The sequence below is a fragment of the Carcharhinus amblyrhynchos genome, chromosome 23 (assembly GCF_965287045.1).
Source record: "Carcharhinus amblyrhynchos chromosome 23, sCarAmb.v2.hapA, whole genome shotgun sequence".
In the NCBI taxonomy this organism is placed as follows: Eukaryota; Metazoa; Chordata; class Chondrichthyes; order Carcharhiniformes; family Carcharhinidae; genus Carcharhinus; species Carcharhinus amblyrhynchos.
The window spans coordinates 41,508,946-41,526,655 of NC_137346.1; the positions used below are offsets into that span (position 1 = coordinate 41,508,946).

Genomic DNA, 17,710 nt, shown 5'->3' on the forward strand with positions numbered 1-17,710 from the left:
AATTGGGGCATACTCTCCTGGCAGTGAGACTTAAGCTGCCAATGAACAGGGGAGGTAACGTTGGAGGGAATTCCTCGCCTTCAATAAAACATGGCAGAAATAGCTCAAACTTCGCCACTGACAATGTGGTACTACATGATGAGGACAGATAGCAAGCACACCATGGTAGCATTAAACAGAATGTAAAGGAGGTTGATTAAAGGGCAAAAAGCAAAGAGTTGTGAATGATGATTATTCTTTGCACTCTTAACAGCGTAGCAGCCCAAATGTCACAATGTATAATAAAAAGGGGGCATAAGTAGCTGTGGAAAAATTTAAGTGATTTAAAAAGCTCATGGATTGGTTGGAACGGGCAGAGCACAAGATATCTACAGGCGAGAAATCTTATTTTGCTCATGTTACTGCATCAACCTATGACCCTAAAGTCTCTGTATCTCCCCCACATCCCCACCAATGTAAGATCCAATTAGTTCTTAAATAGTCCCAGGGAGTTTGCTGTCTGGAGGACACAAGTGCATGTGTCAATCACTTTGCCATGAGAGCTGGAAGATAATACTTAACATGAAAAATGTGGGATAACACATTTTAGAACAAAGAACAAGGGGAGGAGATCTAAACTGAATAGTAAAGCTTTCTAAGCAGTAGAAAGCTCTACGCTCAAAACCTTTAAAAGTTTTATAGGGCGGCACGGTGGCACAGTCGCACAATTACTGCTGCCTCATAGCGCTGGGGCCCATGTTCAATTCCGGCCTTTGGTCACTGTCTGTGCGAAGTTTGCACGTTCTTCCTGTGTCTATGTGTATTTCCTCCGGGTGCTCCAGTTTCTTCCCACACTCCAAAGATGTGCAGGTTAGATGGATTGGTCATAGTAAACACATGGGGTTATGGGGATAGGGTGGGAGGGAGAGGACCTGGGAAAGATACTTTGTCAGAGAGTCGGTGTGGACTCAATAGGCAGAATGACCTCCTTCTACACTGTGGGGATCTACGACTGTCTGAATTCTATGGGTGGAATTTTAAGAGGATTTTTTTCCACGTGTCCAGTTCGCATCCGTTTTCCAGGCAAGCTTTCACGCCAAATCTTATGCATTCAGCTTTTGAAAATATGGGCTAGACTCTTCCTAGTCATGAGAGGCAGTGGGTGGGGCTTAATTCCCCAGGCAGACAGCAGCTCAGATCAGAGCCACAAGCTGCACACGCGCAGGGAAAGCTAAAAAAAAAAATCAGCTCTGCCGACAGAATCCCCCCGGCTAGATACAGCCTCCCTGTCCCCCACTTAGGCATCGGGGACCTCCCCCTCCAACACTACAGACCCACCTTAACCCTCCAGCAGCACCCCCACTTGCACATGGCCCCTCATCACCTCTTAGTCCCAATAGCTGACTTACATATGACCCTCACTCTCCCCTGCCCCTGATCATCACAGAGGCACAAATCCATCCACCCCACCACCATCAGCACATATGCAAGCACTGACTTGGTTTTCCTTCCATGTTAACAAGGCAAACTGTATTAAACTCACTGGAATGCTCTAACGGGCACCCAAAATGCCTGCAGCTGATCTGTCCTAACAAGGGAGAGCTCCATGAAAGCCTGAAGGATGACAGACAGACAGTGCAGGAAGAAATGGCCTCTAGGAAGACAAGTCCCCCTTTTTCTGATGTAGGTCTGGCCAGGGTGCTGGAGGCAGGGGAGGCACAGTGGAAATGCAGCCTGGGAGGCAGTGGCAGCATGTGTTAGTGTCAGGGCACTGGCCAGGAGAACCGGGAAGCAGTGCCACAAAAAACTGAATGACCTAATCTGGGCAGCAAGGGTCAGTGTTCAACCTCACCTAGCATCTTTCCCCTAAATAACCCCCCCCAATTCCCCAACCCCCAGCAGGCGTCCAGCTTCTGACCCCCAAGCACTTCCCTCCTCCCACCAAGAGTATCACAACCCTTGCCCTCTGAGGGTCACCACCCGATACCTTGAAGGACTCGTGCCATCAGATTTTACATGGTTCCCTCTGCCTGCGGGGGAAGAATGCCCTCAATCGCTGGGAGAGTGAAGGCAGGGAGTGGTGTGCCTGAGATTTGGGTTCTCACCCCCTTTGAGGAGCTGGAACTGGTGGGAGAGGAGGCAATGTAGACCATCAGTGACAACATGGTCGGGCTGGAGCATGAAAGTGAGCACCTGCCAACCCTTCACTTGTTCAAGATATCTTAAGTAAGTTGCATGCAGCCCAGATTCCTCTCCCTCTCTTGCATTTAACCTTACGTCCTGTGTTGCAGGAAGGGACCCTGATGTGCCTGGACCATCAGGCATCACTACCCCCATGAAAAGAATAAAGCAAGTGGCTACAATTCCTTTTTGCTAGGGGGGCTGTTTAGACATGAATTCTTTTTCAGAAAGAGTGGCAGAAGCAGAATCCACAAGGGTTTTGAGAAAAAAAGGAAATACACAAATATAATGAAAAAAGTAAAATTGAAATGGGACTTAGTGGGAAGCTCTCTAAAAGGTTGGCACTAGGGAGAAGGGGGCATCCTTCTGTAAAATTCTATGACCCTAGTCTCAGAGCAAATCATTCGGGATGTCAGAAAGCTGTAGACTGTTACTATGGTCTCCATACATGTCTGCCTAACCGTTCTCTGGGCTTACCCCTGGCGGAGGGAATGGGGGAACCAGGCAATTGCATTGAAGCACAGGCTAGGAGGTTTTATATTGGCAGAAACCTTCTGTTACAGTCAAGGACAGAACTGAGCAAATACGGAGACAGGGTTCCTGGGACTGAGATCTGTTGCGGAAGAAAGCTTCGGTGTTTGCCCATGTTAGAAAAGTACCCTTTACAAAGTCTTACACATTAACAATGCACCATGCAGCACAGTGAGAAGGATAGACTGCCAATGCAATGTGAAGTCCCCTGTTGCTGCTTCTGGTATCACAAGAATAGTGACCTAACCTGACAATGCTAACAGGAAGTGTTTAACTCGAGCATGTATGGCTTTGCCAATACGCTAATTGATTAATATATTCTCCTTTACATTGTTTGTCAACAGAATACTGAAACACAGAAATTAAAAAAAAGAAATGTCATTGCACCTATTGAAGCTCATGTGTTCAGTATTCTACCTTGCCCATTAGCGTACCCTGCCTCTAATTGCCAGCCCAAATGCTTTTAACTCCATTATTCTGCTGACGAGGTACTTCAAAACATGAATCACTTGTTACAGCACTCCTTTAGCAATTTTTGCCCTTTCAGTTAGAATGCTTCCTGCCATTTTATGAGCAGATTCCTCCAATCGTTTATCTGGCTATGGTGTAATCCTTGCAATTTTTTCTCCTTCCATAATGATGCTTCTTGCCATTTTATGGTTGTTGCATTCTGCATTTAATTGATTCCTTCAGCTTTCCATTTCTCTTGTGATATCAAAAAACAAAAAAAAAGTATAGCACAGGAACAGGCCCTTGAGCCTGTGCCGAACATGGTGCCCTAACTAAACTAAAGAAAAAAACCTGCTGTCTTTACTCGGTCTGTATCTTTCTATTCTCTCCCTATTCATGTACCTCTCCAGATGCCTCTTAAATGTTGCTAATATGCTTGCTTCCACTACCTCCTCTGGCACCATTCTCTGTGTGTAAAACTTCCCCTGCAATTCTCCCTTAATTCTTTCCCCTCTCACCTTGAACCTGTGCCCCCTTGTAATTGACACTTCCATTCTGTAAAAAGCCTCTGACTATCCATCCTGTCTATGCCTCCCATAATTTTGTACATCTCCATCAGGTCTCCCCTCAGCCTCCATCTTTCCAAGGGAAACAATCCTATTTTATTCAACCTCTCCTTATAGCCAACACTCTGGAGACTATCCTGGTGCCATATGCACCATATTCACGTCCTGGTGAACCTTCTTTGCACCCTCTCCAAAGCTTCCATTCCCTTCTGGTATTGTGGTGACCAGAACTGCATGCAATACTCCAAATGCCTAACCAAGGTTTTATATAGTTGCAACATTACTTCCGAACTCTGGTACTCAATGCCCTGGCTGATGAAGGCAAGCACGCCATTTACTTTCTTAATCACCTTGGCCACTTGTGTTGCCACTTTTAGGGAAATGTGGACCTGCACGCCCAGATCCCTCTGTACGTTAATGCTCCTAAGGCTTTGCCATTTACAGTATAATTCACACCTAAATTTGATCCTCCAAAATGTATCAACTCGCATTTGTCCAGATGAAACTCCATCTGCCATTTCTGTGCCCAAGTCTCCAATCTATCTACTTCCTGTTGTATCCTCTGACAATCCCTGGCACTATCAGCAATTCCACCAATCTTCATGTCATCCACAAACCTACTAATCGGACCAGCCACATTTTCCTCCAAATCATATATATTACAAAACAACAGAGGTTCCAGCACTGATCCCCGCGGAACACCACTAGCTACAGATTTCCATTCTGAAAAACACCCTTCCACCGCTATTCTCTGTCTTCCAAGACCAAGCCAGTTCTGTATCCATCTTGCCAGCCCACCTCAAATCACATATGATTTTCGCTTTTTGTACCAGTCTGTCATATGGGATCTCGTCAATCATCTTACTAAACTCCATATATACTACATCCACAGCCCTTCCCTCATCAATTATCTTTGTCACTGCTTCAAAAAACTCAATCAAGTTGGTGAGACATGACCTTGCCTGTACAAAACCATGCTGTCTGTCACTAACAAGTCCATTTTCTTCCAAATGTGTATATATCCTGTCCCTCCATGTCTTCTCCAAAAGATTCCCCATCACTGACATCAGACTCACCGGCCTATAATTTCTTGAATTACCCATGCTTCCTTTCTTAAACAAGTGAACAACCTTGGCGACTCTCCAATCCTCTGGAACCTCTTCTGTGGTCAAAGAAAATGTGAAGATATCTGTTAAGTCCCCAGCTATTTCTTCCTTTGGTTCCGATAGTAACCTGAGATGGATCCCATCCGGCCCCCGGGACTTGTCTAAATGCAATTTACATTACTCAACACTCCCTCCTTTAATATATTGACATTCTCTGAGTTGAGTTGTTGAGTTTGGAGGTGGTGGAGTGCTATTGTCCTGGTTTTGCCTCCAATTAAGAAACAGTATGGCAAGAAGACAGGAAGGGACAGGCTAACTTAATGATAAAACAGATTGAGAGTTTCAAAGTAACATTTGTCCATTTCACAATCTGGAAACTTGAGCTGACTCAATAAAATAACCGCTTTTGAAGCGGTTTTAGATCACAGTCTGATGGTTTGAAAATATTCTAATGGTGACTAACTTGGAGCAATGTTGAGATAAAGGCCTGGATTTTTGAAACGAGTTAGTCCCTTCGTCGACGAAGGGACTAACCTGAAAGCTTGTGAGTTTACTATCAAATAAATCGGTTGGACTAAAACCTGGTGTTGTCAGACTTTTTACTGTGTTTACCCCAGTCCAACGCCGGCATCTCCACATCATGACTACTTTTTGAAACGACACAGAATCTCTCCATTGGTGGAAGTGGTTTGCATCTGAAGGTCCCCTTTCAAACCTGGCACGTACCATTTTCATGGGGCAGGAATGGTTGAGAGAGGGACAGGATTGGCAACTCGAAATTCCAGGATATAGGATTTTCAGGCAAGAGAGGGAAGAAGGTAAAAGGGTGTCGCAATTTTGATCAAGGAATAAATTACAGCAGTAACGGGGGGGTGGGGGCGACATCTTAGCAGTTTCTTCAAATGAAGCCATATGGGTAGAACTTAAAATCAAAAAGGAGCAATTGCATTGCTATGAGCATTCTACAGGGTCTTAACAGTTCGTGAGAAATAGAAGAACAGATATGTAGAGAAAGTTCAGAGAAATATAAAAATAATAGGATAGTGATTGTGGGGGATTTCAACACCCCCAACATTAATTGGGACAGTCACAGTGTGGAAAGTTTAGAGGGAGCAGAATTCTTAAAATGTGCCCAGGAAAACATTTCAAGCCAGTAGGTAGAAGGTCCTACAAGAAAGGGAGGTAGTCCTAAATTTGATTTTAGATAACGAAGCCGGGCAAATGATTGAAGTATCAATGGGGGAGCATTTTGCAGACAGCAATCACAGCTCAGTTAGATTCAAGGTTGTTCTGGAAAAAGACAAGGATGGGCCAGAACCCAAAGTTCTAAGCTGGGAGTAAGCTGACTTTAATATGATTTGGCCAGAGTGGACAAGGAGCAGACACTTTTAGGTACATCTATGATGGATATGTAAGACTCATTCAAGAAGTAAATAGGGAGAGTACAAGGCCCACATGGCCCAATAAAGAAAAAGGGTGGGACCAACAAATCCAGTGGACCTTGGATATTGATGGATATACAGCATTGGATTAGGAGAAAAAGGGAGGCATTCACTGAGGACTCAAACAGCAGAAGCCCTAGAAGAGTATGGAATGTGCAAGAGAGAGCTTAAAAAGAAAACTAGGAGAGCAAAAAAGGGGACATGAAAGGGTGCTGGCGAGTGAAATAAAAGAAAATCCGAAGCTGCTTCACAAGTACATTAAGGGTCAAAGGATAACGAGGGGTTGGAGGGAGTGGAGAAATAGGGCCTATTAAAGGGGTAATTTGTGTATGGAGTCACAGGATGTAGTTCAAAACTAATACCTTGTGTCGGTGATCACCAGTGAGGGAAACAATATGGGTAAAGAAATCAGGGAGCGAAACAGTGATACGATTTTAAAAATTAACAGAGAGATGGCTCTGAGTGTCTGGCAGGCTTAAAAGTAGATAAATCCCCAGGGATGAAATATATCCCAGGTTACTGAGTGAGGCAAGGGAGGAAATAGCACGGGAGCTGGCAATAATTTTCTGGCTATAGGAGAGGTGCCAGAGGACTGGAGAACAGCCAGTGCGGTACCATTATTCAAGAAGGGAGGAAGGGATAAAGCAGGAAACTACAGGCCAGTCAGCCTAGCCATAGCAGTAGCTATTGGAAGCAATTCTGAGAAACAGAATTAATCTGCATCTGGAGGGGCAGAGATTTATCAAGAACAGTCAGCATGGTTTTGTTAAGGGGAGGTCATGTCTAACCAACTTGATTGAATTTTTCAAAGTGGTGACCAGGTGTACATATGATGGCAACGCATTTGACATAATCTACTTGCTTGGACTTCAACAAGGCTTTGGATAAGATCCCACATGGGAGATTGATAGAGAAGCCACAGGGAGACATCCAAGACAGGGTCACATCTGGGTGGACCTGTTGTCAACGGACTGGCATGACATCACCCCAGCGCCTGCCGAATATCTTGACGGGGGGGGCGCGGGAGTGGGAGTCCCAGAAAGAGTGCTCACTAATGACATGCTAATGTATTAAAATGAGCTTTGGCATCTGTGGCATGTTTCACATAGCTCCACTAGCGAGGATGCTGAAAGATCTGAACTCAGATACTCGCTGGCATGAATCACAATTTCCCAGTCTCTCTGGATTTTGAGCATGCGCTGCCATTTCTCCGTACAGAGAGTGTGGGTTCAAATATGCCCCCAGTTGCTTTCTTTTAGCAACTGGTATTAATTTTGGACCCATCACTGGAAAGTATTTTCCTGTGTAAACGCAGCCCTGATCCACAATCAGGATCTGAACGTGATACTGGATTGAAGGAGAGATTCTGGGAAAGTGAAAGTCTCACTTTACACCATCTACTGTTAGAATGTAACCGACGACAACTTTATATTGGATGCAATGTGACCAATGGGAACAAGATGTAAGGGTCAGCTGACCCAGTAAACCATGGAACCAATCACAGAGTGAGGTAATAGTCAGCTGACCAGCTGATTCACTATAAATAGGAACTTGTGTAGAATTGTGGAGAGCTTGGAGTGGTCCAGATGAGGCCCCAAGTTTGGAATAATGATGTTTCTTTGATTTATAAGTTGGAGTAAGTTTTGTTGTATTTTTGCTTCTGCATTTTTGAAGAGTCCCTTCTGTTGGAACATCTAGAGCCAACTTTGACCTTACTATTCAATTTACAGCACTTCAGATTAGCACTGGTATAGAGCTAAACAACTTCCGGTATTGCTGAAGTTATGATGCATTGTTAAAGGGAAAGACTGGTATAACTGAGTTCAAATCCTTACAATCACTGTTTTCCTTTGGAGTTCTTAAACATCTTCTCCCCCATTTTGTAACTCGGAACACTGAGTGAAAAATTATGATGTTGTTACACCCGCAATTCTTTTTGTCCTTGACTATAGGAATTACTTAATCACCGGCAGGGTAAAACCACCTGCATGTACATGCTTGGCAAGTTCCATTACAATTTTCACATAGTGAACGTCTCGATGCATTTCCACTTGCACGCATACCTGTCTGTTGAGATTTGATCAAAAGACTCATGATTTTGAGTGTTATGAAGCATTAAGAAGAATTTATCAACACGGTAATCACTGTATTAGATTCACAAACGTACCAAATGTTTCAAAGCACTGATAGGTTTGGGGGGTAAATCTCAGTGAAATCTCAACTGTCACAAAGATGAACACGAAAATATGTAATTCACCCTAACAGCTCTCTTGAGAGAAATAATACTGATCCTAACAGATCCTGGTTTGTTTCTAGTTAGTTAGCTAACAGATATCAACGTGCCGTTAATACAGTTTAAAGTTTATTTATTAGCGTCACAAGTAGGCTTACATTAACACTGCAATGAAGTTACTGTGAAAATCGCTTTGTCGCCATACTCCGGCACCTGTTCAGGTACACTGATGAAGAAGTTAGCATGGTCAATGCACTCAAAGAACAAAGAACAACACAGCACAGGAAACTACCACATCTTTTGGGCCGTGGGAGGAAATCAGAGCACCCGAAGGAAACCCACACAGACACAGGGAGAATGTGCAGACAGCAACCCAAGCCGGGAATCGAACCCAGGAATCGAACTCGGGTCCCTGATGCTGTGAGGCAGCAGTGCTAACCACTGTGTCACCGGGCCGCCCTGAGAAACATCATGGAAGCCATTGTTCAGGTTTTCCAGGGCACAGCTGTTGCTAAGGTTTCTTAGACCCCAGTTTTACCTTCTCCCCTTTCACACTTTGTGCCTATTGACTGAAGGGGTCAGTGGGTTGTCGTTGGGCCTTGAAGCCAGCTGGTTCTGGAAATAGCCACAGTAGTAACAGAGTTCAGGGTGGGCCCTCTCTCTACCCATATATACACGTACCTCACTCTCACTCAGTTGACTGTCATCAGATATGAAATGCTGGATGAGGAACTTAGAAAGACTAAAATAAATTAATTGTTTAAGTTTGATTGTTTAAGTTGAATAATTGAGCAGTAGTGTTTCCCAAAATGACACAACAGATCTTAAATAAGAATGGCCAAAGCAGTGCAGCAGTAAAATGGACTAAAGATGCAGTATGCTGTGATGGGAAAAGCATCCATTTTATATACAACAAAAACATCCACAAATCACAAAATACTAATTACTCCACTGACAGAAAGTCAGCGTCAAAGGCGGATATTCTTATTTTAAAAAACAGGTAGAATTCTCAGGTAGGGGAAGGTGGGGGGGGGGGGGCGGGGAGAGTATAGAGCTCGAGTCACCAAGTGATTTAAAATGTATCAACACTAACCTGTTTTCAGGTGCTCTGACAGGCTTTCTGGAATCAGCGCTCTCCATGGTTATACTCTGGGGCCGTGGACTGGCAACTGTTTGTAATGTCCCTCTCCAAAACTGTTCAAATAGCTGCTTTTCACCGCATTCTAGCCTTGTCACGTCTGAGCACATTGTGTATGATTTATATGCCCTTGGCACAGGAGGCATATACACACAGGCACTCGCGCACGCACACACACACACACACACACACACACAGACACACACACAGACACACACACACAGACACACACACACACGGATAAAAATGGATGCCCGAGGACTCCCTTTCAGTTGAATGAAGACAGTGAAGTAGATCCACTGCTCTACGCTCTCACAGTCTGGTTGTCATGGTGTATGACATGCTGTTAATTGTGTGGCACAGAATACGCACAGTGCCTGGATTGGGAGGGATTTTACTCCACACACGTTATCATTCCACTAGCTCAAAGGCTTCCATAGGAACCATCAGCCTGAATCCCCAGGGTTTGCCATGGGAGGGATTTGCTCTGCTGACTTGGTGGAGAAATTTCTAGAAGCCCTCCCTCTCCCTTCCTTCCCCCGTTGAAAGCATTCAAGCTAATCCTGTATCTTGCACACACAAGGAACGAGTTATTCACAGCCCTTGGAAATCCAGCCTCACGTATGAAGAGAAGATTAAATGTTCCTAGCCTCCTGAAAGAAAGCAGCCTTTTACTGATGGCTGCAAGGTAGGCTTCACTAAGACTGGTCCGTCAGAAAACCAGGACCCAGGACTACCTGCTACTTAGGATTCACAGTCAACTGAGTCCACAGCACAACATCTGACAACATCAATCAATAATATGTCACAGTGATAATACAGTAAATTGATGGGGAATGTTTGAAAAGGCCCCAGGCACACAGAGAAATACAATTAGCATTTTTACAGAACTGCATTTCTCATTAATAAACACATTTCAGATAAATTGTGTGTCAGTACACAAACATCTGGTCCAGTCTCTGCCAATGCAATGAGCTTGCAACATCAGCATCCATTTGAGTTACAGCCACAGCAGGCTGTACATAAAAATCTAAATATTTACTTTTCTGGAGAATGAAATTAATTCAAATGGTGCTCCCTTTGGTAAGCTGCATATCTTCCCCTCAAACGACACCGCAATTCACATTTTATGAAATCAATCTGGCACTGACGAGATAGATCTAATGGATTAAATTAATTTTTAAGTTTGACAGTTGAACAATTAGATAGTAGTGTTTCCTGAAATGGCACAACTGAGTCAAGAAAATCATAGTCCAAGCAATGCAGCAGTATAATGGACTGATCGAACAGCACGGTGTGGTGGGAAAAGCATCCATTCTTGTGATGTATATGACTTACATTGATGAAGTACCGCATCATTGTCCTATTATGTTAGTTGCTGATAACTTTAACACTCACCATTGTTAACTGCAAAATGGAACTGATTTGATGGTAAATATACCTTTTTAGGGGAGACCCAGCCCATGAACACATACTTCCAATGACTACATTGGAATGTAGGGTTTAAAATCCAAATGTAAATTTGGTGTAAAAATCCACATTCACAGGCACAAACAGTAATGGGCTAATAATGTCCTGACGTTCCCTAAAGAATGTATTTCTCCTCGGTGCAAAGTAAGGAAACAGGCAGCAGACTCTCATCCAGTCTCCAGCCCACTTACCTCGGCTGTCCTAAGATAGAACCATAGAATCCTACAGCGCAGAAGGCAGCCATTTGGCCCTTCATGACGGCACTATCCCCGTAACCCTATGTATTTACCCTAGCGAGTCCCCCCAACACTAAGGGGCAATTTAGCATGGCCAATCTACCCAACCCACACATCTTTGGACAACAGGAGGAAACCTACACAGACACGGGGAGAATGTACAAACTCCACACAGACAGTGGCCCAAGTTGGTGGTTGGGTGGCAGGACCAGACTCCAGATTAAAAATGTCCATGAGATGTGAGTGGATGTTCCTGGCCTCCAACTACAAAATCCTTATCACTGACTGGCTGGGCACCAAAGTTCCCAAATGAAATGAGGCAGAGCTCTTTGAGGAAAGATCCTGAAGCTGATTTCTCCACGAGGCCTTGGGGACCTGTTAGTTCTTCGGAAGAAGACATTTTGGACATGGTTTTGAGGGAATCCAGAGTTAGTCATGTTGTGTGGAACTTGACAGAGTTTGACCAGTTAGGGGTAGCAGCTTCCCTTGCCTGAAGTAAAGGGTGAGCCAGTTGGTCTTTTAACAAGAGTCACCTTTTTTTTTGCTGCCAGTTCACAAATAACCAAATTTCTTCAATTTAATTTCACAGCCTGCAGTGGCAGGATTTGAACTCATGACCTCTGGATTGTGTGTCTAATATTACAATAGGCCGCCAAGCCAACCTTATGGCTACCCTCTGTCTCCTTTCACTTATACTGGAATCTCAGGAGTGTTCCTGAGTCCACGGATTTTATATACTTTCTACAGCTCTTACAAATGAAGAGAATAGCTGAAGTCAACATTGGTCCCTTAGGAGGCAGAGACAGGAGAGATTATCATGGACAATGAGTAAATGGAAGAGACATTGAGCATTTAAAGCTGAAGACACAAATTACATACCTGGAATAGAGGTGAGGGCGAATAAGAACTACTTAATGTCAGCAAAAAAAAAGTACAGGAGAATCTCAAGGGACAAAAATCTGACAAATTCCCAGGGGCCCAAGGCCTACATCACAGAATCTGAAAAGAGATAGCTACAGTGATGGTGGACGTGCTAGCTATGATCTTCTCAAGATCCCTAGATTCTGGAATGTTCCATGCAGATTGGAAGATAGTAAATGTAATGGAGCTATTCAAGAAAGGGAGGAGAGAGAAATCAGGAAACAACAGGCCAATCTGACATCAGTCATTGGAAAGAGGTACAATCCATTATTTAAAAAGTCTTAATATTGGAAAAGCATATGGTAAGAACAAGTCAACATGGTTTTGTTACAAGGAAGTCCTGCTTGACAAATTTATTGGAGTTTTTTGAGGTTAGAAATATACAAAATATAGAAAATAGCAGGAATAGGCCTTTCGGCACTTTCAGTCTGCTCTGCCATTCGTAAGATATAGGTGTAGAATTAGGCTATTTGGCCCATCGAGTTTGCTCCGCCTTTCATGATTGATAGGCTTCTCAACCCCATTCTCCAGCCTTTTCCCTGTAACTTTTGATTCCCATTCATTCATTATGATTATGGCTGATCATCCAACCCAGTAGTCTGATTTTGCCACACCCCCCCCCCCCCCCCGCCAAATATCCTTTTATTCCTTTAACTCCAACAGCTACATCTAACTCCTTCTTCGAAAAGCACCATGTTTCGGCCTCAACTGTTTTCTGTTTTAGTGGCAGGGGGAGAATATCTTCTTTTCTGAGGGATTGATGGTGGGGTGGGGTGGGGTGGGGGGGAGAGCGGTGTCACCATTTTCATGGTGAGGGGGGAGATTGGGTATCCTTTTAACAATAGAACCCCAATCTCAGTTAAGGTGGGCTGGCTGGTGTGCCTCCTTTTATGCATAATTTTACATGTTAAAGGTGGGAGAATTCCACCTGGGAGACACTGTCAGCAGGAAACATTCCGATTTTCCCGCTGGTGGCAACACTCAGTTTTTTCATAGAATCCCTTCAGTGCAGGAAGAGGCCATTCAGCCCATCGAGCCTGCACTGACAACAATCCCACCCTATCTCTGTAACCCCACATATTTACCCTGCTAATCCCCCTGAAACTACAGTCAGTTTAGCATGACCAATCATCCTAACTTGCACATCTTTTGGACTGTGGAAGGAAACCAGAGCACCCGGAGGAAATCCACGCAGACAAGGGGAGAACGTGCAGACTCCACGCAGACAGTGACCCAAGCCGAAAATCGAACCGGCGTCCCTGGCGCTGTGAGGCAGCAGTGCTAACCATTCTGCCACCGTGCTGCCCAGGAGAATCCCAGCCATAACCTATGGCAATCTTGCTATTGGCACGAGATCAACGGGTCACCCATATCTGCGAAAGGAGGATATCTACAAGTGAGATTTCAAGTGGACCAGGATGTGAATTGATGCATAGGAAATCCTCACAGCTGACTGGAGATCCTGTAGACTAGCAGTAAGGAAGGGCATGGTAAAAGCAAAGGGCAAAAGAAATGACCAGATGGCAGAAAAGAGCCTGCCAATAAGTTCTCAGGTCAACTATTCGTCTGTGCCAGCTGTGTAAGGGACTCATGAGGCAGATTCCACACTCACAACAGGCCAACATTCAATCCAAAAATCCAGATGCAATCTATCATCTCCCAGGAGAGACAAATGCCAATATGTATATATAATATTTTCAAGTAGTCATATAAATGGATAATGTTTCCTCTATCAACCTAGCATCTTGAAGCTTACACTCTCCCACTCACTACTGTGAGTGGCCATTTGAAAGTAACCTCTGCTGGGCGATTTGATCGCCCAGCAGAGGTTAAAATCTTAAAGGATCTTAAAATAGTCAGCTGACCAGAAAGGTGAGCATCTACTCTCAGAAACAGGCATTGACAATTCACTGAGAGAAAGTCAGACCAGAAGTATCGTCCAATTTCCTTTGGAACGCACTGATACAAAATGCACCATAAATTATGTGAACTCAACTGTCATTCACAGAATATTATTCACCTGGTGTATTTAGTCACTGAAACACAATTGCTGCTCTGAGTAATATATAAAGACTTCTTGTAACTGACTGTGTCCAAAGTGTCAAATGGAGCAAATTATATAGAATGACATTGAAGAAACAAAGTGCACAGAAGTGGTTCTTAGGAATGATGCATTTAAAGTAACTCCCTTTGACATCCAGGTCTTGATCATTTTGGCACGGTAAAACTTAAGAAAGAGGAGCAGGTGAAGACCATATGGCTTCACTGATCAACACAATCGTGACTTATCTTGGATTTCTATTCTACTTTCCCACCAACTCCCCTTAATTCACTGACAGACCAGACATTTGTCTATGTCAGCCTTAACTATATTCAATGATGGAGCACTTGACACTGGCGGGACGAGCTGGGAGGCTTGCAAATGGCTTGACGCCCACCAGCAATCACAATCTGGTCCTCGCCAGAGTCAATGGGCCATTATAATTCCCAGCTGTGGCTGTGACCCACATATCCGCCCCCCACCCCCACCCTCCCCAATATCCCCATTCAAGCTGTGGGTGTCATTCAAACGAGTAGTCTATTTTCCACATCAGTTTATAGTTTGTCTCTCCGAGCAGGGTGGAAGGTCTTGGTGAAGTCTATGGGGCGGGCACGGTAGCACTGTGGTTAGCACTGCTGTCCCACAGTGTCAGGGACCCGGGTTCGATTCCCGGCTTGGGTCATTTTCTGTGCGGAGTCTGCACGTTCTCCTCATGTCTCCGTGGGTTTCCTCCCACAGTCCAAAGGTGAGCAGGTTAGGTTGATTGGTCATGCTAAATTGCCCCTTAGTGTCGGGGAACTAACTAGGGTAAATGCGTGGGATTCTGGGGATAAGGGATTGTGGTTGGCGCAGACTTGATGGGCGAATGGCCTCGTTCTGCACGGTAGAATTATAAGATTCTTGATTTTGATTGTCAGTTCACACTCTTTGCAGACCTGAGAGAGTTGGTCTACAAGTTGATGTCAGTGAACTTCAGTATGGGATGTTAGCGTGGTGATATCAGTGAATAGCAAATCACAGATTAGGACATTGCACAGTTGCCGGGGGGGGGGGGGGGGTGTGATTCTCCCAGCCTGCTGCGCTATCCTAGCAGCACAGCAGGGAGGGAGAGATAAGTGGAGGCCGTGTAGTAGGCTTCCCACTGGGCACCACCGCCTCCACGCGTCTCCAGCCACCGAACTTCCGGCATCATCAGCTCCCTGCCAGAAATCAGCACAGAGCTGAATAAATGAGTATTTAAATATCATTAACATCTCCCCTAGCACCACCCCCATCCTGCTAGGAGTGATTCACTCCAGTGGGGTTTACAACAGCTCCTCACTAATGGGGAACTGGCGGCCTGACCCTCCTGGAGTGAAGGGGGACCATGAAGGCCCTCCAGGAGGTTGGGGTGAGTGGGGGAGGGGGTGCTCTCTGGGCATTGTCCCTGGCACTGTCCAAGGGGCAAAATGGCAATGCACAGGGGGGCAGTGCCAATGGGGTGGGGTCAGGGGAGCTATTGGGGAGGGTGTGGGGAGGAAGTGGAGACCGAGATGGGGTGGAGATGGGGGCACAGAGGCTGGGGCTGGCCTGGATACGTACAGGAGGCCAGCAATTAGTGGGGGGGGGGATCAGAGGGGCAGCTGGCCAGCGATCAGGAGGCTGGCAGTGCGGGCTACTGCGCATGCACCAATCTCCGCTCTGATAGATTGGCACATGTGCAGTGGCCCACTCAGCGCTATGCTGCCGGCCTCTCCTGCAGGAATAGGCTCCGTCCCCGGCTTTCCATCACGATTCCCTCTCGGACACTCTGTGATGTACAGAGTGTGAAAGATTCATTTTGAAAGTTCCACTAAAAAACAGCAGAGAATTTACTCCGGTTTTTATGCAAATTTGGGGAGAATTGCACATTTCAGCTTGGTGCACAGTCTTGCCAAGGTGAACAGCTTGCTGTGAGCTCTGGCATGCAGGTAAACAGCCACATTTGAGTTGTAGACAACAACAGAATGAAGGAAAATACACCAAAGGACATTAGCAACATCAAACAACCCTGCTTTACCCAGCTGCTGATCTTGAAGACATCTGATGATACTTCAGTGTAACTGATGGAACTGTACATGTTCTCATGAAAAGAGGAAATGATATCCAAGCAGGTAGTCTATTTTCCATGTTATTTAAAGAGTTTGTCTCTCCTGGCAGGGTGGAAGGACTTGGTGAAGACTACAAAGGCACTGTAAAGTTCACAGCATTTCTGCAGTAGCTGCTGAAGTGTTGATCTGCTAGCTCTGAAGCTGAACTGAGGCCAGTGTAGAAGTCTGATGCCCAGGGTCTGCAATCTGATCACAGCAAAGTGAGCAAAGACCTTCTTCACAATACTTAACAAGTGGATACCACAATACGTGCTGAAGTCATTGAGATCCTCTTTGTTTTTGTACAACGTGACTATTTTTGCATAATGCATGTCTTGAGTCTCAAGTCTTTCCTGCCAGCAGAGAGATAGAAGTTGATGGAGATGGTACAGCATTTTAATGGTTTGAGGCAAGGTCGACAGTGGCCTTGTTGAGCTTGATTATGGTGGGCTCACTGTCTAGATCCTCAATGACAGGAACGTCTGGATTGACACTGAACTTCTTCAGTGACAAAGTTCTCCAGCGTATGTTGTTTGAGAGAGTGCTCTACCCATCTTTCCATCTGCTTGCTAGATTCAGTGATGATACTCCCCATCTTTGTCTTCATAGGGTTTCTACCAGGAATGTTGTTTTCTTGATTCAATCATAAAAACCTCAAATGTTCTTGGATTCAGCAGCAGGTTGCACACCATTGCAGAGTTTCAACCCATATTGGTTGGCACAGTGTTGAGCAGTCTGCTGTGACTTGATTCTGGCAGCTCTGAAAGCATCCAGTTTTTCTCTGCTTGAGTCTGGCTCATAGTTCAGAAGGGCCTCTCCTCTTGGTTGCTGTAACTGGCTCCATTTCAATCCATTAACCAATCTGCATTCTTCCAATCTCTATATATGCAGAGAGTGCAGAGTTATAGATTGTGTTATTCAGATGATCCCACTTCGACACTTTCTTTCTATTCATTCATGGGACATGGGCATCGCTGGCTGGCCAGCATTTACCATCCGTCCCTTGCCCACGGGCAGTTGGGAGTCAACCACATTGCTGTCGCTCTGGAGTCACATATAGGCCAGACCAGACCAGGTCAGGATGGCAGATTTCCTTCCCTAAAGGATATTAGTGAACAGGATGGATTTTTCCAACAATCGACAATGGTTTCATGGTCATCAGCATATTATTAATTCCAGATATTCTTTATGGAATTCAAATTCCACCATCTGCCTTGGTGGGATTCAAACCCGGGTCCCCAGAGCATTAGCTGAGTTTTTGGATTAATAGTCTAGCGATAATACCACTAGGCAATCACCTCGCCTGGC

The 17,710-nt window shown here is 45.0% G+C and overlaps 1 protein-coding gene across 8 annotated transcripts in view; it reads right to left on the reverse strand.

The window, feature by feature from the left end:
• Window positions 1–17,710, reverse strand: part of srrm3 (serine/arginine repetitive matrix 3) — a 705,551-nt gene that overhangs the window by 122,414 nt on the left and 565,427 nt on the right. The window contains exon 1 of one of the 8 annotated variants that reach the window (XM_080210889.1): window positions 9,582–9,660. The exons of the other annotated variants lie outside the window; for them this stretch is intronic. Coding sequence (XP_080067015.1) covers window positions 9,582–9,628 — 47 coding nt within the window. The 5' untranslated portion in view covers window positions 9,629–9,660. Of the gene's footprint in view, window positions 1–9,581; window positions 9,661–17,710 lie in introns of those variants that run through there. 8 annotated transcript variants of the gene reach the window in all.